Raw genomic sequence first — 24,862 nt, forward strand, 5'->3', positions numbered from 1 at the left:
GGGGGCCTCTAAATATTAGTTCCTAACTAGCGTCGACCTCTAAGATCTTTTGCTACCATGTTTTTCCTTCAGTCCCACCTGCTCCCTTCACAAAGCTGTAGGTTTAGTGTAAGTATACTTCCGCTAGATAGTACCACAAATATAAATATTATTGAATGTATTTGTTTGATCCGACATTTCGTAACTATTACAAATGATCAAGTAAATACGCGATGCATAAAAGAAACGACTATAATTACCGAGAATTGTAACTCTCTGGGCTTGTCACTCATGTCGCACGTCATATAATGAATCTGAGTATAAATGTTGACAATTGGGTACAGTATATAGGTTGTTTTCATGGTTACGATGATCGTAAAAGTGGACAAAAATATCGGCACTAATAACATCAGTTATCCTACTACTCCATGATTTGATAGAAAATAGTTTAAACTATAGGTAACAGACTCCGCAAAATGCTGAAACCTAAGCCAGTATGTAAAAACGGAGGCCCGTCGGCAACCGCTGGTCGCTGTACTACGGAGATCTCCGGGGCTATTATTTTTATACTTCACTCCCTTTCCATCCCCGCCCAAAGGAGTGCTATGAGCGTCTTACACAGCAGTTTATTTTTTCCAGATAGTAAGTCATATGTGTATCAATTTTTGTTGGCAGCTATGCCCAAACGTACATGCATAATCTAGCTGCTGTAGAATCCTGGAGCTGACGTTGCCATGGTTACGGCCGTTCGTTTCTTTATCCGATTCCTAGAGCAGGGGTAGTGTGGTTCCAATATCTTCATTACGGTTGGTTTTAGGGCCTTAAAACATGGTTTTCGGGCCCGAAGGATTTACCCAGTTTTGTTCTTAGCGTCAAGGGGCTTAAAATGAGCTTTGTCTCGTCCTTGTATCGCAAATTCGATTTCGCCTATATTAGCCTATTAATTTAATATTTTTATATCACCCCCCATCGCCGCCCCCCCCTTCGAATTGTTTTGAAAATAAAATACAGGCCATGTTACTCACTAGCAATATAGTTTTCTATAGGTGAAGTAATTTTTAAAATCGGTTCAGTATTTTTGAGTCTATCCGTTACAAACAAATATACACATTTTTCCTCTTTATATATTAGTATAAGTATAGATTACATTTCTACGCATACGGTTGCCGCCAGGAAGGGCATCCAGCCGTAAAACAGGGTCAAATCCACATGTGCTACACACTTCGCACACGCAAACACACAGGTGTGGGTAAAGCGATAGAAGAAGAGGATGCTCATTTTAAAAATTCACCGGCTTTTTTTAAAATTGTTTTCACCCCCTTAAGTGGATTTTCCAAAAAGAGAGTGTTCATTTTTAAAGGAAATTGCAAGCACCAGTTTTAAAGTCTGTAACATCTTTATTTTTGAGATATATGTATCATCATATAAATCATTCACCTCCTTCCTCACTTCTTTTCAACCCGCTCCCTTAAGTGGATTTTCTGAAAACGAATTTGTGTATTCTTTTATTTTTAAAGGGGATTCCAAATATCAATTTTCATGTCTGTAACATGTTATGTTTCTGTGATTTATTGTAGATATTCATCTCAGAGACCCTGAAATCAATGGATTCGAAACTGTTTTTAATTATTTCTATATCTCACCCCCCCCCCCCCCTTTGCTCTCCACCTAAAAGGAGGCTGGACTTGGACTTCAAAAAATTCTAGGGTATTACTTTTCAACTCAGCGACCCTGAAAACTATGAAATCGACACTATTCTCGATTATTATTATTATAACTACCCCCTCATCCCCCTCCCTTAAGGGCGCTAGGGATGGCTTACTCCCACAGTGATCGTCTCCCGATAGTAAGTAATACGTGTACCAAGTTTGGTTGAAATTGCTCCAGTTTAGGAGGAGATGTGTCATTTACACACACACACACACACACACACACACTTCCATTTCTATACATAGTAAGATTTTTATACTCGTACTTCACCACCTTTCCATCCTCGCCCAAAGGAGGCCTATGAGTGCATTACACAACAGTATATTTTTTCCAGATATTAAGTCTTATTTGTACCAATTTTTGTTGGCAGCTATGCCCAAACGTACATACAAAATCTCACTGCTCTAGAATCCTGGAGCTGACGTTGCCATGGTTACGGCAGTTCATTTCTTTATCCGATTCCTAGAGCAGGGGTAGTGTGGTGCCAATATCTCCGTAACGGTTGGTTTTAGGGCATTAAAACATTGTTTTCGGGCCCGTATGGCTTACCGAGTTTTGTTCTTTGCGTCAAGAGGATTAAATTGAGCTTTGTCTCGTCCTTATACGACAAATTCGATATTTTGCCTATATTAGCCTATTATTTTTATATTTCTCCCCCGTGCCCCCACATCGAATTGTTTTGAAAATAAAATACAGCCCATGTTACTCAATGACAATGTATCTTTCTCTAGGCGAAGAAAATTTTAAAATCGGTTCAGTAATTTTTGAGCCTATTCGTTACAAACAAACACATTTTTCCTCTTTATAATATTAGTAAGTATAGATAAATAAAAAAAAACTAGCATGTTACAGACATGAAAATTGATATTTGGAATCTCCTTTAAAAATAAAAGAACACACATATTCGTTTTCAGAAAATCCACTTAAGGGGGCGGGTTGAAAAGAAGTGAGGAAGGATTTGAATTATTTATATGAGGATACATATATCTCAAAAATGAAGATGTTACAGACTTTAAAACTGGTGCTTGCAATTTCCTTTAAAAATGAACACACTCTTTCTGGAAAATCCACTTAAGGGGGTGAAAACAAAGAAAAAAAAGCCGGTGAATTTTTAAAATGAGCATCTTCTTCTTCTATCGCTTTACCCACACCTGTGGGGTTGCGGGTGCGAAGTGTGTCGTACATGTGGATTTGACCCTTTTTATGGCTGGATGCCCTTCCTGACGGCAACCGCATGTGTAGGGATGCAATCTATACTTATATACTAATATTATAAAGAGGAAAAATTTGTGTATTTGTTTGTAACGGATAGACTAGAAAACTACTGAACCAGTTTTAAAAATTACTACACCTATAGAAAGCTACATTGTCAGTGAGTAACATGTGCTGTATTTTATTTTCTAAACAATTCGAGGCGGGGTGGATATAAAAGTATTAAAATAATGGGGTAATATAGGCGAAATCGAATTTGTCGTACAAGGATGATACAAAGCTCATTTTAAGCCCCTTGACGCTAAGAACAAAACTCGGTAAACCCTTCGGGCCCGAAAACCATGTTTTAAGGTCCTAAAACCAACCGTAATGAAGATATTGGAACCACACTACCCCTGCTCTAGGAATCGGATAAAGAAACGAACGGACGTAACCATGGCAACGTCAGCTCCAGGATTCTACAGCAGCTAGATTATGCATGTACGTTTGGGCATAGCTGCCAACCAAAATTGATACACGTATGACTTACTATCTGGAAAAAATAAACTGTTGTGTAAGACGCTCATAGCACTCCTTTGGGCGGAGATGGAAAGGGAGTGAAGTATAAAAATAATAGCCCCGGAGATCTCCGTAGTACAGCGACCAGCGGTTGCCGACGGGCCTCCGTTTTTACATACTGGCTTAGGTTTCAGCATTTTGCGGAGTCTATTACCTATAGTTTAAATTATTTTCTACCTAATAATGGAGTATTAGGATCACTGATGTTATTAGTGCCGATATTTTGGTCCAATTTTACGATCATTGTAACCATGAATACAACCTATATACTGTACACAGTTGTCAAGATGGTGCGCCAATGACTTGAAAAAAATTATCAATATTTGTACTCAGATTCATTATATGATGTGCGACATGAATGACAAGCACTGAGAATTATAATTCTCGATAATTATAGTAGTTTTTTATGCATCGCGTATTTCCTTGATCATTTGTAATAGTTACGAATTGTCGGATCAAACAAATACATTCAATAATATTTATATTTTTGGTACTAGCTAGCGGAAGTATACTTACACTAAACCTGCAGTTTTGTGAAGGGTGCAGGTATATCTAGGTGGGAATGAAGGAAAAACATGGAAGCAAAATATTTTAGAGGTCGACGCTAATTACGAACAATATTTAGAAGCCCCCATGAAGAAAAGAAGAAGAAGGTACACTATAATTCCAAACATGAAAAATAATTTCTACGTACTTAAGCAAATACAGCAATGATGTAAATATCTAATGAAGTCGCTCACACCGATAGCATGAGTAACTAAAACCAGTTTCTGATAACCCGCACGAAGAACGGGTACTTCTGCTAGTGAATCATATTTTTGAGTTGCTCAAAGGGGCAGACTTCTACAACCACCTCTTTTACTACTCTTCTGATTCCTTCCATGTCTTCCCAGCTCACATTTCCGCTAGATGTCGGGCCTGGGTTCAGCTCGACCGTCCAATCCATAGCAATATTATAATCACCGCCGCTGATAACATTAATTCTCCTTTAATTTCCATTTCCATTTTACACCCTCCTGATTTCACTTCTTTCTTCCCTGCCATCCTCCTATTGTAACCCTTTGATGATTACCAATAAATAAAATCATGAATAAAGTATGTAAATAAAAAATATTGCTCAAAACTTCATAAAATACTTGAAATAAATTAAATTAATAAAATAGTTAATCGAAATGTCCGTAGTATGGGCGCCAGAGTTCACCAGAATGGATCCCTCGAATTTGGATAGAGCATGATAAACTTTATATCCCAGGGCGTGTACATAATGCTGCGTACTGGTATATCTGCTGCAGGCCTTACCTAACCTCCTGAAAACGACTAAATAGGTAGGAACTGCACCTAGGTTCATCAATAACTCCACTGATTCTAAAATAGCTAACTATATTCTTAACAAAATCCGTGCATGAGCACCTCATCAACACACACACAAAACATTGCTGGATGACTCCATATTTACAACAACAACAATAATGAAAACCGTGGGAAAACGAAAGCGAGAACTAAGCTACCATTTGTAGATAGTCCGATGAACAATGTACATATATGTAGATAAATACCCTTCACTGTCTCTGTATCAATACTACTTGCTGATTCTCAAAATCGGTACTTCTAACATCACACAGATACTGTACCTCGTAATACTATGTTCACATACTTTAACACTTGTTGTAAAGATATATACATTTAAGTAACACACGCTTATCGATCCTGAACATAAATTATGGAAAGTCTGAGATAGCTTTCATTAACATATAATGCCAGACCGACACAAGTGCTACAATACTTAATGCGCAAGCACTCCACAATCAGTCACTTTCCACGAACATAACAAGACTACGCTCCACGAACGTTTGAAGTCCAGTCCATTGCAGCCGTGTCACTCCAGTACCGTGTATCAGCACCACTTCCTTCCCGTACAGTGTGTCAGTACTCCTTCTTGTCCGTACCGAGTGTCTGTTGTAGTTCTCTCATACAGTGTATCAAACTATATAAAGACCTCAGCAATCCCCTTCCTCTCACATGATACGTCTGGATTGGTCCTTGCCAGCCAATCATCAGTGATCCTCTTAACAAGACCAAGCCCTGAACTTCCCCTTGGTGCCAGGACATAAACAAACGCTCGGGTTTATTACATGAGTCATCGAACTTCCCTAGTACAACAACAAGCTCATCTCATCAGGCTGGGATATATACATGACTCATAGAACTTTCCTAGTGCAATAACATCAACAAACACATTTCATCAGACACTGGGATACCAGCATGAGTCATCCAAATTACCAGAGTCCAATATAGCAATGTTTTCCCACTCGTGCAAAACAAATTACTCATACCTACATATGTGGATATCTCCCAGCTTATAAATATAAATGACAAAACATACAAATGAAATACCAATAATAATAATAATAATAATAATAATAATAATAATAATAATAATAATAATAATAATAAATCGAATACTGACAATAATATCTCTAACTTCTACATACAATTCGAGGGTGTGATATACGTACTATCACACTATAATCGCCCTGTATTGTTCCACACCAATCATTGTCGGTAAACTCCTCAGTACCTTCCCGCACTCAACACCTGCACTCCCTTCTCCCACTCCACGGACTCTCCACTCAATACGTCTGCACTCGTCAGTGGCTTAGGCTGTACTGAATGTTGTATCTTCAGCCTTGTTTGCAGCACCGTTATACACGTCATTTACTTGATATATCGTACGTTACTGAACAAAGAGACTGACAGACCACGTGTCCTTCGATCCATCGTTCATCGTACTGGTGTACACCAATTTATTAATTTCCATATATGGTACTGTTGTTTGCAAGGGCACGAGGGAAGTGATGCTACAAGCAGGGATCGGATGGGGAAGGGGGTGGAATCGCAGGGCAGGGTGCGAAATCGCGAGGGAGGCGGAGAAGGGAGGGTTTAAACTCTATCGACGATTTCATCTCCAAAGCCCCCCCCCCCCTAAAATTGCCCAGGGGGATTCTTTCATTATTACGTGAGGACAATCTAGAACAAATATATTACTCAAATTAATGTTTTTTACTGTGCATATTTTCATAAAATCATCAGCAATAATACACATAATAATAGAAAGACTGCCAGACCTTGAGCAATAAAACAGCGTAGCGGTGAAAACTCTGCACATGCGGCTTATTTTTCAGGTTTTAGTCTGGCAACTCCATCTGAAATCTCCAGGACACTGCCCTTAAGGCGGTAGAGGTGGGATCCCTCGCTAAGTCCGAGGGAAAAACCGACCCTGGAGGGTAAACAGATTACGAACGAACGAACTCCATCTGGAACTCGGGAATAATTTTCCAATTTTTATCATTCTTGTTATAACAACAGGATTCAAACAAAAAAGATTTAAAATATACCCCCTCCTCCCACCGAGTGTTGCTTGAAATAAACACTAATAGTTAAACCCTATGATCCTTCTCTCCCCCACCATTTCCTTCCGATTTCGCACCCTGTCCTAGGGGCGAGTATGAGACGCAATGTTGCTAAATTTACAAAACTAAGGAGTCAGTGCTAAAATACGATACTTTATCTCTTCTTCAATACTAATTTATAGGTACTTTGAAAACTTGTTCGACTTCATTTTCAAACAATTATTGTGAAAACATGAACTCGTACTAAGGTGGATGTCAGACTGTCCAGCTACCCTCGTGGTAAGAGATTTTATGAGGTTTTTATTGAGGTGAAGAGGTTGTAGTTGAAGGAGAGGAGCCTAGTATAAGTTTGTTGACATAGTGATCATAGTCAGCGAACGTTCATTGTTATGCGAAATCCTAACCGCTGGGGTGCGACACATTGGCCAGCTAGGCTCCATGATCACCACTCCACTGCGTGTTTCTTAAGAGGAGTCACAACTGAGCAACCATTCTCTATTAAGACTAACTATAGGGAAAAAAATAAGAGGTCCTATTCATCAAAGAGTGAAGGTATCGGCTAGACAAAGACAAGGTCAATGAAGGGCGTGAAAACGAAAAACACCCTAGGCTTTGCAACGTAGTACCGTCGGGGTCGGAAAAGAACAAGAGTTGACCAACGGAGGTCGGATAGGAAGGATGAAAGTGAAGAGCGTGGCACGAGTAAGTGGAAGCGCTGTCAGATTCGGCCACGGGCACCGTGGTCGTCATCCTGCTCTACCTCTTACAACAGGCAGCAGATACCGTGGACTGGAGGAAGTGCGTAAGACCCGAATCGGACACGTTGAATCACCTCTTTTCAAAACCCACCCCTTGCGGGTGAAGGCGGTATCCCCTGGCTCTCACCTTGGGAGCGTGGGTTGTCGACCACCAGTAGCGTTACCATACTTGAAAATGAAAAACACCATGGGGTTAGCATACTGTTAAGTTTAAAAACGGGAGGAATTTTGTCTTTCTTTTTTCCTTTCTTAGTCCCTTTTCCCTCCAGGCTTGGTTTTTCCCGCGGACTCAGCGAGGGATCCCACCTCTACCGCCTCAAGGGCAATGTCCTGGAGCTGGGAACTTTGGGTCGGGCGTGGCGCCCAGGTGGCCTCACTTGTTATGCTGAACAGGGACTTGTGGGGGATGGAAACATTGGAAGGGATAAACAAGGAAGAGGAAAAGGAGCGGCCGTGGCCTTAAGTTAGGTACCATTCCGGCATTTGCCTAGGGAAGAAGTGGGAAACCACTTCGAAGATGGCTGAAGTGGGAATCGAGCTCCCCTTTACTCAGTCGACCTCCCGAGGCCGACTGGATCCCGTTCCAGCCCTTATGTGGTGAAGTGTAAGAGAGGGCCAAGAGCCCTAATTTCGCCACAAGTAAATACGTTAAATAAATAAATAAATAAATAAATAAATAAATAAATAAATAAATAAATAAATAAATAATACCGTCGGGGTCAGAAAGGAATTAGAGTTGACCAAGGGAGGTCGAGTAGTATATATGAATGTGACGAGCCGGGCACAAGTAAGTCAAAGCAACGCCAGGACTCAGCTAAGGGCTTCGTCGTCCCCAACCTACGCTCCCATGTGAAGAGCCCCTGAGGCCCCCTTTTAGTTGCCTTTTTAGGACAGGCAGGGGATACCGTGGATGTTATTGTACCGTCCCCGCCGATAGGGGGGGGTATAACCACAAGGCCTCAAGCTTTGTCTAGCATTGCCTCTACTTACCTATGGGACCTCTTGCATTATAATTTCCAATCGGTGTTAAGACACGTACACACCTTGACCTTAGTACGGAAGGCGAGTAGCGGCCGCGCGCGCTTACACAGCAGTCTTGCACCACGTGGCTAGCAAAAAGGATGGCGGTGTTGAGCAAGGCGCTGGCCAACCGCCACTGTCAACAGCTCATCCACCCCTGGACCAGCAGCTGTACCCTGGCTGCAGTCGACATGTGTCTTCAGTGCTACTGCGGGGCTCTCAGCTTCTTCTGGATCCTCTACCTGGTAAGTACATGCACTTTTCCTCAGTCCAAAGAAGCAACATACACAGGGCCGAACTGAATTACTGCAACACCTCTGCACCCCCCACTTACTTAAACTTGATAAGACAAATTGCAATTAAGTTACTATTAGTATAATATAATGAGTAAAATAATATAGATCGTCGCCATAAGACCTATCTGTGTCGGTGCGACGTAAAGCCCCTAGCAAAAAAATAGAATACTTCCAAGGTAAAATATCAATTAAATAATAATAATAATAATAATAATAATAATAATAATAATAATAATAATAATAATAATAATAATAATAATAATAATAATAATAATAATAATAATAATAATAATTCAGTTGTGATGATATTTATAATATTACTAGCTAAACCTGGCCACGCTTCGCTGTGTTCCAGTCTGATATATAATTAATGGGTATGTATGTATGTATGTATGTATGTATGTATGTATGTATGTATGTATGTATGTATGTATGTATGTATGTATGTATGTATGTATGTATGTTTAGTCCTCAGCCCGAAGGCTGGTTGGATCCTCAACAGTTCCGCCATCAGCTGTCATAGATGGCCTAGGCATCACTGAAGAGGCGTACTAGGGAAATGAGGAGTGAGGTAGTTTCGCGTTGCTTTCCTCACCGAGCCAGAAGTTGCTATTACATATCAGTCTGCCAAGCCCACTGAAATGCATATACCAACCGACCCTATGAGCAACATTTTCACACCATTCATAGCAGGGACTGGCTGCAGAAGGAACGGCATTACTAGCATCACTCATACCTCAGTCACTTTCATTTTGTCAAAGCCAAGGATAAAGCTAAGACAGATCAATGAAAGTAACAAAATTGCTCTAGCCCATACCAGAAGACATAGTGTACTGTAAACACTAGGTCCCACCAGCAAAGGCATAATGGGTAAATAAATAAATAAATAAATAAATAAATAAATAAATAAATAAATAAATAAATAAATAAATAAATAAATAAATGTATTCTAGCGAACAGGAGACCAGTCACACTTTTGAATATCCGAAGGATTTGTAATTTATGTTTTTGAGGAAATGTTTTGTATCATCAGTAATTCCTTTTAACACACTTTTCAGTGGTTCCTTTGGCTGCTCAAGTTCAAGTAGCACATTCCAGGGGGTTTCTCTTTTAAATTTCATTGCTGTGCAGTGTGGATAAACTTTGTCCAATTTTTCCGATTTGAACGAGTTTACATATTGAATATCCGGTTCGTATGAAAAAGCAGCTCGATAGCTGCAGTCGCTTAAGTGCGACCAGTATCCAGTATTCGGGAGATCGTGGGTTCGAACACCACTGTCGGCAGCCCTGACGATGGTTTTCCATGGTTTCCCATTTTCACACCAGGCAAATGCTGGGGCTGTATCTTAATTAAGGCCACGGCCGCTTCCTTCCCATTCCTAGCCCTTTCCTGTCCCATCGTCGCCATAAGACCTATCTGTGTTGGTGCGACGTAAAGCAACTTGCAATTGCTAGTTTATATATATAAAGACTAGCAAATGTACCTGTGCTTCGCTACGGTATTCTACATTGTATACGGATATCAAAATAAATTACTGTACACGCAGTGAATAAAACTTTTTAAACTGCGTGTCTCTTAGCGTTACTCAAGATACAGCATGGGGATGTTTCCACACGTTGTTTCTAATGTAAAGTGCGAGTTGCAGAGTTGTGATGGATGATAAGGGCAGACTCACTTGCCTACTGCCATTCACAATCAAGTCGAGAAGTTTTCATTATAATAGAAGGCGCCCTTGTCTATTGTGCGATCACAATCGATTTGGATAGTTTCGTTACAATGGCAGGTCCCCTTTTCTACTTCCAGACACAATCCGCTACGGAGTTTTGAAGAAAATTGCATGCTCCCTTGCCTTCGGCCAGTCAAATCGAGAAGAGAATTATTCATTAAAACGGTAGGCGCTCCTTACTAATGCCAGTTACACGGAAGTTGGAGAAGGACTCCATTCCTTCTGCCAGTGAATATCGATATGGGGAGTGTTTTTACAAGATGGCGCCAACTGCTGCTGTTAGCTGTTGTGTGAAACGCCTCTCCAGTAAATCTCGTCAATTAGCAAGATTAACAGCCAACAAGTGCCATTTGTGACATTCTCAGTGTAACTAATCTGTCATTGACCTGAAGCATCTTTCAGTATGTCCGCTAAAGAAGCTATTCGTCGTGTAGCGTCTATTGAAGATGTTATGAAGAACTTCCAAGGCCGCTTGGAACATAGAGTTAGTAAATCAAACACTAGAGGTAGCATTGGCGCTGCAGTCGCGTGCGAAGTTGAACGAGCGCGCTGTTTGGCAAAAGCTGGATTGTTTGACACTGTCACTGCTAGAGCTTCCAGATAAAATGAAGTATATACTTCTCTGAAGGAAAATACCAGTCTCCTGTGCAGCTTATGACTGCATAGAGAAGTTCACATATGGCCATGGCATATCATTTCACAGGTATTTTCCTTGAAATTCATTTCCGTACGTATAAAATAATACTTTGCATTACACTTGTCATGTGAATTGGCCTACTTGGGCTGACTTCGCGACTGATTCCCTTATCTTGAAGACTGAAGTTAATGTTTTGCGAAATATAAGGGATGGCATTTTCCTTTACTGAATGGCCATGTGCATGATACCGAGCGAGTGGCTGCAGGCTTTAGGTCACGTAGCTGTCAGCTTGCATTCAGGAGATAGTGGGTTTGAACCTCACTGTCGGGAGCCCTGAAGATGGTTTCCAACTTATGCACGGACAAATGCTGGGGCTGTACCTTAATTAAGGTCACAGTCGTTTCCTTCCCACTCCGAGCCCTTTCCTGCCCCATAGTCGTCGTAAGACCTAGGTATATCGGTGCGACATAAAGCAAAGTGGTACAAAAAATAAAATAAGAAAAGATGTGCATAATAGTCTGGAATTGTGGTCCGTTTTTTCACTTTCTGTGTGTATTTATAGTAGGCCTATTAAAAGCTATTGAATATATTTTCTGTATACACAGTTTGTTGCTTTCCCTTCATACAATACGTGTAGCAGTCCCCGTTCATTTCTTACCAGATTTTACAGTTTAGAGACTAGATGTGCAACGCCGTTTAAACATTCCTTTACTTCCATCAATATTATTATTCCTTTAAATGTCATATAGGACTATATACAAGCATAATGTATTATTGACCGAGCGAGTTGGCCGTGCGTTTAGGGCCACGCAGATCTAATCTCGCTTTCGGGAAATAGTGGGTTCAAACCCCACTCTCGGCAGTCACGAAGATGGTTTTCCGTGGTTTTCCATTGTACACCAGGCAAATGCTGTGGCTGTACCTTAATTAAGCCCACGGGTGCTTTCTTCTCACTCTTAGTCCTTTCCTAACCCATCATCGCCGTAAGGCCTATCTGTGTCGGTATGATGCAAAGCAAATTGTAAACAATATTGTAAGCATTTTTTCAATTCTCTTCAGTCATATAATTTACCACTCTCCCTTTCCATTATCGGAAATCATTTTACAAGTCAAAATCTTAAAGCAAATCATACATTTCAGGAAAAGCTATATAAAAACTCCATAATAGGCCGAAACCTCAACCGAGTGTCATGTTTTCACTTTTAATCACGTTTAGAAAACATCGACAATAATAATAATAATAATAATAATAATAATAATAATAATAATAATAATAATAATAATAATTTCGTGTTTTTTATTATTATTATTATTATTATTATTATTATTATTATTATGCAGAAGGTTTCGGACAGGAACGACAACATTATGTTTGAATATTTGTTTTATCCAAATAATAATAATAATAATAATAATAATAAAATAATAATAATAATAATAATAATAATAATAATAATGATAATAATAATAGTAATAATGGCTTTACATCCCACTAAGTACTGGCACGGTTTTCGGAGACGCTGAGGTGTCAGAAGTTTTTCCGACGGGAGTTCTTTCATGTGCCGCTAAATCTATCTATTCACAAGAGGCTGACTTATTTGAGCACCTTCAAGTATCACCGGACTGAGCCAGGCTCGAACCTGCGAACTTGGGTTCAGAAAGCTAGGGTCTAAACCGGCGATGATAATGTTTTGTCTTCTTTACCCCAAAATCTCGCCAACGTTTTAGGCCTAAAAATTCGCTCATCCTCCTCGTACGAGAGAGGATATTTTCGGTCGTTGGGCAGAATTATACCAAATTTCTGGTCATTTACACGAAAAATAGTGAAATATACGAGCCCTCCTTCTAAACGTATGTTGTTAGAAGACTTAATATGAACAGTAAATTGTTTTTTTGTTACTTAACTTCACCTGAACACCGCCCTCTTTAATTACGCTTTTAGTCCTGTATTCATGCTTTATGGGCTTTCTTTTTTTCTGGAGGGAAGCATCGTAAGTATACTGTAGTATCTGAGAATATTTACATACCAGTATAATAATTTTAAACCTTATGTGTATCCACACAGGTTTAAAAGGCCCCGATTTACATTGATGAGTACAGCGGAGCGAGCTTTTTGCCAAACAGCTGCGATTTCAACATGCTCCGCTCGCTACAGTGATTATCTCGTAGACGGTGGCGCCAATGCTACCTCTAGTAACTCTATGGCTTGGAACACGTCGCAAGCTGCACCTGCCGCGCGTAAGAGCTGCAGCGGCTAAAGGCTGAGTTCTCCCTGTTCCAAGAAAGGGTGTCTAGTGAGCTGAAAGACATAACAAAAAAACTGGAATATACTGAACAGTGCCTCGAACAACAGGCTGAACTGCTTGATGAAGATGAACAGTACAGCCGGTGGAACTGCTTAGTGCTGCATGGTATTCCAGAGGAGGCGGCAGAGAACGTTTACGATAAAGTTATCGGCACGATGTAGGGCAAGTTAAATGTAAATATAACTATGTCTGATATAGATCGTTGCCATCGATTAGGGTTGCTAAAACGAACCAAAGCTCAGGTTGTTGCTACGGGTAAGCGACCTATAATCATAAAGTTCGTGCGTTATCATGACCGGGACAGAGTTTGGAGGGCTAAGCGGCTGTTAAAAGGAACTGGCCTTCTACTGACAGAATCCCTGACAGGTATCAGAAAAACTGTTTTAAACAGGGCACGTGAGTAGTATAATTGGGTGGTTCTGCCGCCTCCTCCTCCGCCCGCGGCGCGGGAAATTGAATTTTGGCGGGAAATTTGAATTTTGGCGGGAAATTTGAATTTTGGCGGGAGATTTGAATTTGTAAACAAAGCCACGTGCTGTTTGACAGCTGTCATCGACAACAACGCATCGCTAACCTCACTGCTGCCATCTTGACGGGCCTAAACCTCACTAGTGCCAACTTAACCTAACTAGCAGGAGGTAAACAAACCCACGTGTTTTTTGACAGCCACGTGCTTTTTGACAGACAACAACGCATCGCTAACCTCAGTACTGCCATCTTGACGGGCCTAAACCTCAGTAGTGCCAACTTAACCTCACTAGCGCGAGGTAAACAAAGCCACGTGTTTTTTGACAGCCACGTGCTTTTTGACAGATTTGTAAACAAAGCCACGTGCTTTTTGACAGCTGTCATCGACAACAACGCATCGCTAACCTCAGTACTGCCATCTTGACGGGAATAAACCTCGGTGATACCAACTTAACCTAACTAGCTCGAGATAAACAAAGCCACGTGCTTTTTGACAGCTGTCATCCGCCATCTTTAAACTACAGAGCGTTGTGCTGCCCTCTTTAGATGTAAAATTCCTCACCTGTCATCGGCAGTGCTGCCATCTTGGCGGGCCTAAACCTTAGTGCTACCAACTTAACCTCACTAGCTCGAGATAAACAAATCCACGTGCTTTTTGACAGCTGTCATCCGCCATCTTTAATCCATAGAGCACAGTGCTGCCCTCTTTAGCTACTTACCTTTGAAATGTGGTGGCGGATAATTTGAAAAATGCTTTTTGATAGCAGCCATCTTGCATCGCAAACCTCAGTGCTGCCCTCTTTAGCTAGATACCTGTGGTGGCAGACAATTCCACGTGACAGCAGCCATCTTTAATCAAGAGAGCACCGTGCTGCCCTCTATGTGGTGGCGGCAAATTGAAAAATTCCACGTGCTCTTGTTTGAAAACAAACTCACGTGCTTTTTTGACAGCTGTCATCTGCCATCTTTAATCTATAGAGCACAGTGCTGCCCTCTTTAGTTTGAAATGTGGTGGCGGCAAATTCCACGTGCTCTTGTTTGGAAACAAAGCCATGTGCAGCTGTCATCCGCCATCTTTAATCAACAGAGCACCGTGCTGCTATCATGCGGGCAGTTTCATCACCTGTCATCCGCCATCTTTAATCCACAGAACACCGTGCTGCCCTCTTTATGGCTACTACCTTAAGCACGTAGTAGCGGGCAATTTGAAAAGTTCTGCTAGCTATCATCCACCATCTTTAATCAAGAGAGCACCGTGCTGCCATCTTTAGCTAGATACCTTTGAAATGTGGTGGCGGCAAATTGAAAAATTCCACATGCTCTTGTTTGGAAACAAACTCACATGCTTTTTTGACAGCTACCATCCGCCATCTTTAATCAACAGAGCATAGCGCTGCCCTCTTTAGTTTGAAATGTGGTGGTAGCAAATTCTACGTGCTCTTGTTTGGTAAACATAGCCACGTGCTTTTTTTGACAGCTGTCATCCACCATCTTTAATCCAGAGAGCACCGTGCTGCCCTCTTTATCGTAGTAGATGTAAATTCATCACCTGTCATCCGCAGTGCTGCCATCTTTAGCTAGATACCTTTGAAATGTGGTGGTGGATAATTTAAAAAGAGAAATTCTACAGCGGCCCTCTCTCGACGCTAATTGCATAAGATGGCGGCTATACATGACTCCTTAAGGGTGCTTACGCAAGATGGCTGCTATACACAGGTTCTTATGAGACGCCCTTGGGATGCTTGCTCAAGATGGTAGTTATACATGGCTCCTTATGAGATGCCCTAGGGATGCTTGCTCAAGATAGCGACTGCTCTTATGGGACGGCTTAAGTGTCCTTGCACAAGATGGCTTGAGACGCCCTAAGGATGCTTGCGCAAGATGGCGGACACAAGATGGCGGCTATACACGTCTCCTTATGAGACGCCTTAAGGGTGCTTGCGCAAGATGGCTGCTGCTCTTAGCTTAGAGGCTAACGTGTCGTGCTAGTTCGATTCATTAAATTTGGGGCTTAAATGCATAATGTTAAATATCTCGAAAACGGTGCATCGTAGAGCAAAACGGACAAAATTTTTCTACCCAATACCTCGGTTCGCAGTATGGGGGGCAAGTAAAACATAGTCTAATGATGAGATCAACGGTTCGGTTCCTACTTAGGCCCTTTGGCATTCGCTCTGTTTTAGCTTGTATTGAAGCAAGTATTCGTAACATGATCAGGTTTAGCTATGGTAGAGAGTATAACGTGCCGTGCAGGTTCGATTCATTAAATTTGGGGCTTAAATGCAAAATGTTAAATATCTCGAAAACGGTGCATCGTAGAGCAAAACCTGATACCTAGGTTTGCAGTATCAGGAACAAGAAAATAACATAGTCTAATGATGAGATCGACGGTTCGATCCCTACTTAGGCCCTTTGGCATTGGCAGCTATCTAATTCTACAAGATGGGGGCTATACATAGCTTCTTATGAGGCAGCTTAAGAGCGCTTGCACAAGATGGCTGCTGCTCTTATGAGACGCCCTAGGGGTGCTTGCGCAAGGTAGCAGCGACAAGACGGTGACTATACACAGCTCCTTATGATACGGTCTAGAGGTGCTCACACAAGATGGTGGCTGCTCTGATGAAGAAAGCTAGCTTTGCATCGTGCAGGTATCTTTACTTCACTAAACCTCATACCTTTGAAAAGTAATTTGAAAAATTCTACGTGCTTTTTCTTAACAGCAGCTACCTTTAAACAATAGCGGCTATACATAAGCTGTTAAGGCCTCCTCTTATGTCAAGGCATAAACCTGCATCGGGATAGCTAGAGTAAGCACGTGCTGCAGTGATGACGTCATTATGGATGTTTAGACTTGCAAATCACTAAAGAAACATAACAAGACTAGGGCCTAAGTAGGGATCGAACCGTCGATCTCATCATTAGACTATGTTATTTTCTTGTTCCTGATACTGCAAACCTAGGTATCAGGTTTTGCTCTACGATGCACCGTTTTCGAGATATTTAACATTTTGCATTTAAGCCCCAAATTTAATGAATCGAACCTGCACGGCACGTTATACTCTCTACCATAGCTAAACCTGATCATGTTACGAATACTTGCTTCAATACAAGCTAAAACAGAGCGAATGCCAAAGGGCCTAAGTAGGAACCGAACCGTTGATCTCATCATTAGACTATGTTTTACTTGCCCCCCATACTGCGAACCGAGGTATTGGGTAGAAAAATTTTGTCCGTTTTGCTCTACGATGCACCGTTTTCGAGATATTTAACATTATGCATTTAAGCCTCAAATTTAATGAATCGAACTAGCACGACACGTTAGCCTCTAAGCTAAGAGCAGCAGCCATCTTGCGCAAGCACCCTTAAGGCGTCTCATAAGGAGACGTGTATAGCCGCCATCTTGTGTCCGCCATCTTGCGCAAGCATCCTTAGGGCGTGTCAAGCCATCTTGTGCAAGGACACTTAAACCGTCCCATAAGAGCAGTCGCTATCTTGAGCAAGCATCCCTAGGGCATCTCATAAGGAGCCATGTATAACTACCATCTTGAGCAAGCATCCCAAGGGCGTCTCATAAGAACCTGTGTATAGCAGCCATCTTGCGTAAGCACCCTTAAGGAGTCATGTATAGCCGCCATCTTATGCAATTAGCGTCGAGAGAGGGCCGCTGTAGAATTTCTCTTTTTAAATTATCCACCACCACATTTCAAAGGTATCTAGCTAAAGATGGCAGCACTGCGGATGACAGGTGATGAATTTACATCTACTACGATAAAGAGGGCAGCACGGTGCTCTCTGGATTAAAGATGGTGGATGACAGCTGTCAAAAAAAGCACGTGGCTATGTTTACCAAACAAGAGCACGTAGAATTTGCTACCACCACATTTCAAACTAAAGAGGGCAGCGCTATGCTCTGTTGATTAAAGATGGCGGATGGTAGCTGTCAAAAAAGCATGTGAGTTTGTTTCCAAACAAGAGCATGTGGAATTTTTCAATTTGCCGCCACCACATTTCAAAGGTATCTAGCTAAAGATGGCAGCACGGTGCTCTCTTGATTAAAGATGGTGGATGATAGCTAGCAGAACTTTTCAAATTGCCCGCTACTACGTGCTTAAGGTAGTAGCCATAAAGAGGGCAGCACGGTGTTCTGTGGATTAAAGATGGCGGATGACAGGTGATGAAACTGCCCGCATGATAGCAGCACGGTGCTCTGTTGATTAAAGATGGCGGATGACAGCTGCACATGGCTTTGTTTCCAAACAAGAGCACGTGGAATTTGCCGCCACCACATTTCAAACTAAAGAGGGCAGCACTGTGCTCTATAGATTAAAGATGGCAGATGACAGCTGTCAAAAAAGCATGTGAGTTTGTTTCCAAACAAGAGCACGTGGAATTTTTCAATTTGCCGCCACCACATAGAGGGCAGCACGGTGCTCTCTTGATTAAAGATGGCTGCTGTCACGTGGAATTGTCTGCCACCACAGGTATCTAGCTAAAGAGGGCAGCACTGAGGTTTGCGATGCAAGATGGCTGCTGTCAAAAAGCATTTTTCAAATTATCCGCCACCACATTTCAAAGGTAAGTAGCTAAAGAGGGCAGCACTGTGCTCTATGGATTAAAGATGGCGGATGACAGCTGTCAAAAAGCACGTGGATTTGTTTATCTCGAGCTAGTGAGGTTAAGTTGGTAGCACTAAGGTTTAGGCCCGCCAAGATGGCAGCACTGCCGATGACAGGTGAGGAATTTTACATCTAAAGAGGGCAGCACAGCGCTCTGTAGTTTAAAGATGGCGGATGACAGCTGTCAAAAAGCACGTGGCTTTGTTTATCTCGAGCTAGTTAGGTTAAGTTGGTATCACCGAGGTTTATTCCCGTCAAGATGGCAGTACTGAGGTTAGCGATGCGTTGTTGTCGATGACAGCTGTCAAAAAGCACGTGGCTTTGTTTACAAATCTGTCAAAAAGCACGTGGCTGTCAAAAAACACGTGGCTTTGTTTACCTCGCGCTAGTGAGGTTAAGTTGGCACTACTGAGGTTTAGGCCCGTCAAGATGGCAGTACTGAGGTTAGCGATGCGTTGTTGTCTGTCAAAAAGCACGTGGCTGTCAAAAAACACGTGGGTTTGTTTACCTCCTGCTAGTTAGGTTAAGTTGGCACTAGTGAGGTTTAGGCCCGTCAAGATGGCAGCAGTGAGGTTAGCGATGCGTTGTTGTCGATGACAGCTGTCAAACAGCACGTGGCTTTGTTTACAAATTCAAATCTCCCGCCAAAATTCAAATTTCCCGCCAAAATTCAAATTTCCCGCCAGAATTCAAATTTCTCGCCAGAATTCAAATTTCCCGCCAGAATTCAAATTTCCCGCGCCGCGGGCGGCGGAGGAGGCGGCAGAACCACCCAATTATACTACTCACGTGATCACTTTGGGCTCCGACGGGTGTGGACACAGGACGGCTGCATTGTTGTTTTGAAAGACAATGGACAGAAAATGTTTGTTAGCAGCATGGCACAATTAATAAGCCTTATGTGAGCGACGGGATTGATTGGGAAAATAACAATGAGTGATATAATAGCGTATACTCTTTGTGTATGTGAAAGTGATAGTGTGTGCGAGAGTGATTGTGTAAATATTTCTGGAGGTGCTTACGAAACAACTAGGGTGAGTAGTTGGAATTTTTCTGTTGACAATGGCTAACGTAAATGAGTCAATTATTTATACCGAAGCTGCCTCTGTGGATCAGTGGTAGAGTGTCGGCCTCCGGATCCCAAGATAGCGGGTTCAAACCCGGCAGAGCTAGTCGGATTTTTGAAGGGCGGAAAAAGTCCATTCGACACTCCATGTCGTACGATGTCGGCATGTAAACGATCTCTGATGACACATTTCGTGTTTACCCGACAAAATTAAAATAAATCTCAGCCATAGACGCCCAAGAGAGTTTCCGTTTACTCGGTCTGCCATCTAGTGGGCCTAGAGTAAAACGGAACGTCGAAATTGACGAGCAGACCGCCAGATGGTGTCAACTTGAAATGTCTGCACAAGGTAGCTGAGGCCATACGATTATTATTATTATTATTATTATTATTATTATTATTATTATTATTATTATTATTATTATTATTATTATTACCGAACAGCATGTCCATGATGTTATTGACCCTATCCCTCTTCATTGTCGACCGCCTTCACCCGTACCTTCCCCTTCATCAGCTGTGGCAGGAGATATTCTTAAGGAAAGGTTAGCTCCCCACCAACAATATTTTCAGTGTTGTCACATCAATGCACAATCGCTTCTTTGTCACTTTGACGAAATACAGGCTTTATTTAGAAACAGTAACTTGCATTGTATTTGTGTAACAGAGACAATGTTACAGCAGTCACTCAAATCTGATCTCGTTAAACTGAATACCTTGACGTTACATAGCCTAGATCGTTTAAATCGTGTAGGGGGCGGTTGCGCTATATATTGTCGTAGCGACTTTAAAAGTAAAATAATTATGACCTCGGATCCTAAGATTCCATTTCGACCTGAATTCATGTTTGTTGAACTCTTGGTTAATAATCAAAAACTGCTGATCGGAGTGGTATACAAGGCGCCGGACATACGACACATATCTGACCTAGAAGTGACATTATCGAAGTTAACTCCGCAATACGAAAATATAATCATTCTTGGTGACTTCAATACTAACATCCTAGTTACAAGTAACGAATCAACATACTAACAAAACTTATTCCATGGCATGGATTACAATATACTGACACTAGACGCGACTAACCACGTTCACAAAATAAACCACACGTCTCACACACTGATTGACATTATAACAAACAATCCGCAGAAAGTGGTAAAACATGGACAGCTTGCTGTGCCAGGTATTTCGACCCACGATCTCATATACTTATGTTACTTTCTCAAGGTACCAAAGTACAAAACCAGGTGCATAATGCGAAGGGACTTCAAGCATTTTAACACTGAGATAATACGAAATGAAGTATATCAACTGCCGTGAAATGACATTCTACTGACTAATGACATTGATGATAAGGTTGACAGACTGAACTCTTTAATATTAGGACTGTATGACAAACACGCTCCGAAGAAGCAAATTCGAGTTTCCCACCCTTCGTCCCCTTGGCTAACAAATGAAATTAAGTCGGTCGTGGCAAATCGTGATGCATGGTATAGGCGATTTGTATGTATGTACAGTCCGTCAGCGATGCCGTTTGTGGGGTCCTCAACAGCTCTGCCATCAGCTGTCATAGATGGCCTAGGCATCACTGAAGAGGCGTACTAGGAAAATGAGGAGTGAGGTAGTTTCCCGTTGCTTTCCTCACCGAGCCAGAGTTGCTATTACATATCAGTCTGCCAAGCCCACTGAAATACATACACCAACCGACCCTATGAGCAACATTTTCACACCATTCATAGCAGGGACTGGCTGCATAAGGATTGGCATTACTAGCATCGCTCATACCTCAGTCACTTTCATATTGTCAAAGCCAAGGATGACAGAAAGTAACAAAATTGCTCTAGCCTATACCAGAAGACATAGTGCACTGTGAACACTAGGTCCTGCCAGCAAAGGCATATAGGCGACTTAGGCGAACTGAAAGTACTAGTGATTTCGAAAATTACCGCATTCTGCGAAATCAAGTTATGCAATTAATTCGTAACAGCAAGTATAAATATATTCAAGTGATAACAAACAGACGAAGTTCAGCACTGCACCGCTCCCGCGTCCAGGTGGGGATACATTAGTTTCCTGACTAGCTCTGAAGTGTAAATGGTCTGGCCTCTGTAACAATTCGGGTTGTGAGTTCCGCTTGAGAAAGTGTGCCGACGGGTTAAAGTTCAAATCAACCTAGGCTGAAGGACGTCTCCTACACGCTATCAGTTGAATTTCTAAGTACCTCTGTGTTGCCGAAGTAATCGCAAATGAATATTGCCAATGTAGTACCATGACTGGTTCTTACAAGTCGCTATCGCATTCGCAAGTAGAATAAAAAGCTTAAAATATTCTTACATCTAGCTCTTATGCTAACTAGACATAAAAAAAATTGTTAATTTTTTTGTTTCATATTTATTAAATAATTACTCTGAATAATAAATGAATTAATTCGCTATGATCACATTGGGATGTTCCACACTGTCCTGTTGACATTATACAACCATATGGGTTCCTCCCCTCGTCATTGAAATGAAAGTAAAAGAAAAATATAAAAGTATTCCTCTTAAGAACTTGCCGATAATGACAAAATCCTGGCCATGAATGTCCATATTAGTGCTTTGGCCTCGTTGGTAATTCAATTAATATCAAGTAAAATTAAAATAATTGGTTGAAATGAGTAGAAATGTTAATAAAGAAAAAATATAAATTCACTAGAGTTAAAGGTATTAGATGCATCTAATCGATTATGAATAAAAGTAGAATTACATTTACTATCATACAGTGTCACATCATATCAGATTGAAAAACGCAAAGTTTGTTCAGATAAATATTTGATTAAGTTTTGGAATCTCTTTCTCTGTAGCTATAATGCTTCCTTAAAATAATTCAAAGTCCAATGCTTTAATTACAAGCTCAAATGTGACTAATAAAATGAACGTCACCTTGTCCTAAATTTAGTATCTGTGTCAGTATACACAGTGAAAATGTGGGAAACGATTTAACTCACTCAGAAAAACAACAGTTATTCAATAAGATTAAAAGGTGTTCTCATTATCAATTACAATTTCATTTTTACTTTGTCATTCAGATCTTCACGTTTCATCTTACTTGGTCTCAAAATAAGCAACGTTAAGTCCGCTGTATGTCGTAATGGTTTATATCATAACATTTGTATGGCTAATACGGTTAATATGAAAAATTAGCATCTCAATATTAGGTTAAAGATTCAATTTAAGTGTGCTTCTGGCTGAATATTACGTTACCATATGTATTTCATCCAATTTTTAACAAATTTATCCATAGGCAGAAAAATCTCTATGTTAGAAGACTCTACCCTCACTTAGAAACTCAAATATGAATGACTAATTCACCAATGGTATACCAATTTGTTCTTATAAATTCGGCAATTAACTTATTATGTGCGAGAATTCTCTAATGTGGTTAAATATATTTCATTGATGGCCTATTTATTAGCATAACTAGCTTCATGGCACTTTAGATGACCTTAAGTACTCCAAAACCAGGTTATACTGATGGCTTCGAGATCGTATCCTATACTACTCTACATATCAATGGGATAAAACAATCATTTGAAAACGGTACGCTTCATATATACCGCATAATGCATATCCAACACATAATAACATCGCACAGAAGACTATTATGACCGATCTCTCAAATAAAATAATCATCATCATCATCTACTAACACGTGCCTGCCATTACTACTATTCAACCATTAACCTTCAATATTTCGCGTAGCAACCGTATCAAAACTCAGTAGGCACTCCATTTCCATAAATACATAACATATCTACCATAACCTTCTCATCTTTGCCGTCTTTCCTTCTGTCGTAGTATTAAATCATAATATATCGCAATCCTAAGCTGTGCTATATCATATCTTGTCATATACATTCCCTACATACGATCTCTTTATCTGATATTATGAATAAAGCCATCACACATAATATAAACATTACCACTCGCAACTTACCACTTCACTGATAACAAAATAAACATGCTTATTGCCTTTTAAACACCGCATTGGATAATATTGCGAACGAGTTTCACTGGTGAGTTGCGCCTACATATGGAATTAACATTGATTACAGATGAATACCTGTATCCACATAACCATATTTCATTACGTTAACACGCACGCACACATTATCACAGCACAAAATATTAATATATATCCGAAGGTTAAAATACATTACGGTACTTACGTATATACGACTTAAAGAGAACTTAACTTGCTTATTTGGACTCTTCCTGTTGTTCTCCCTCAGGTCATCGGAACTAGTAGGTCTGGCTCCTCGGTTTTGTTTAGGTCAACGGGTCCATGTGTTCCTCTCTCAGCTGACTTTCATCCGTATTGGGTCGTCACAGCATAGCTCCGCCAAGTCTAAGTAGTCGTGCCTCTCAGCTGCTCACACCATCATGGTAACGTGTTGAACTCTCGGAAAAGAAAATTGCAATACAGGGTTTAGTGTCGTCATCTTATAGTTAGGGTTTTATCTCTATAATACTTGCAATATTAAAAATGATTCTGTTTGGAATAATCAGTTTTAGTATGGTTTGAAAACTGCTAACTGTTGAGGATAATAAATTTGGTAATCGGGTAAATATGTTTTTCTGGTTCCCTTATCGAAGAATACGTAGTAACTAGTTGGTCAGTGCTTCTCAGAACAAGCAGTATCGTGCAAAATATCCGTCCACTGAGTCGAGTCGTGACGTAATTGCTATTACACTCTTCTGGTGTTTCCTTATTGCTTCAATTAGTAAAGCGACGTATATTACTTGGTATTTCGAACTCTATAGCCAACAAATATGTTGCTTTCGAAGTAAAAAGCTGCTTCTTTCTTCTCTTGCTCGTGCCAGTTAAGCTTAGTATGTAGATTGACGAAATTTTCTAATGGAGGTTCCTTTTTTTTAAAAAATAATAGATTTGAATAATCTGCATTTGTCATTCTTTTCTTACCGCCTTCTAAACGTGGTTCTTTCGGTAATTGCCTGTTGACAAGATATATAATTTCGGTATATTGGCGTTATTCCTTTCTAGATCGACGTTTTACTAGCTTGAACTCCATTTTTGTTCCTATTTATGCAGATACAGAA

General features: G+C 40.8%; 1 protein-coding gene across 2 annotated transcripts in view; it reads left to right on the forward strand.

The window, feature by feature from the left end:
- LOC136873501 (transmembrane protein 135) overlaps window positions 1-24,862 on the forward strand; it is a 277,976-nt gene that overhangs the window by 24,067 nt on the left and 229,047 nt on the right. Inside the window, exon 1 of one of the 2 annotated variants that reach the window (XM_067146707.2) lies at window positions 8,736-8,892. The exons of the other annotated variant lie outside the window; for it this stretch is intronic. Coding sequence (XP_067002808.2) covers window positions 8,749-8,892 — 144 coding nt within the window. The 5' untranslated portion in view covers window positions 8,736-8,748. Of the gene's footprint in view, window positions 1-8,735; window positions 8,893-24,862 lie in introns of those variants that run through there. 2 annotated transcript variants of the gene reach the window in all.

Source organism: Anabrus simplex, chromosome 1 (assembly GCF_040414725.1).
Source record: "Anabrus simplex isolate iqAnaSimp1 chromosome 1, ASM4041472v1, whole genome shotgun sequence".
Taxonomy (NCBI): domain Eukaryota; kingdom Metazoa; phylum Arthropoda; class Insecta; order Orthoptera; family Tettigoniidae; genus Anabrus; species Anabrus simplex.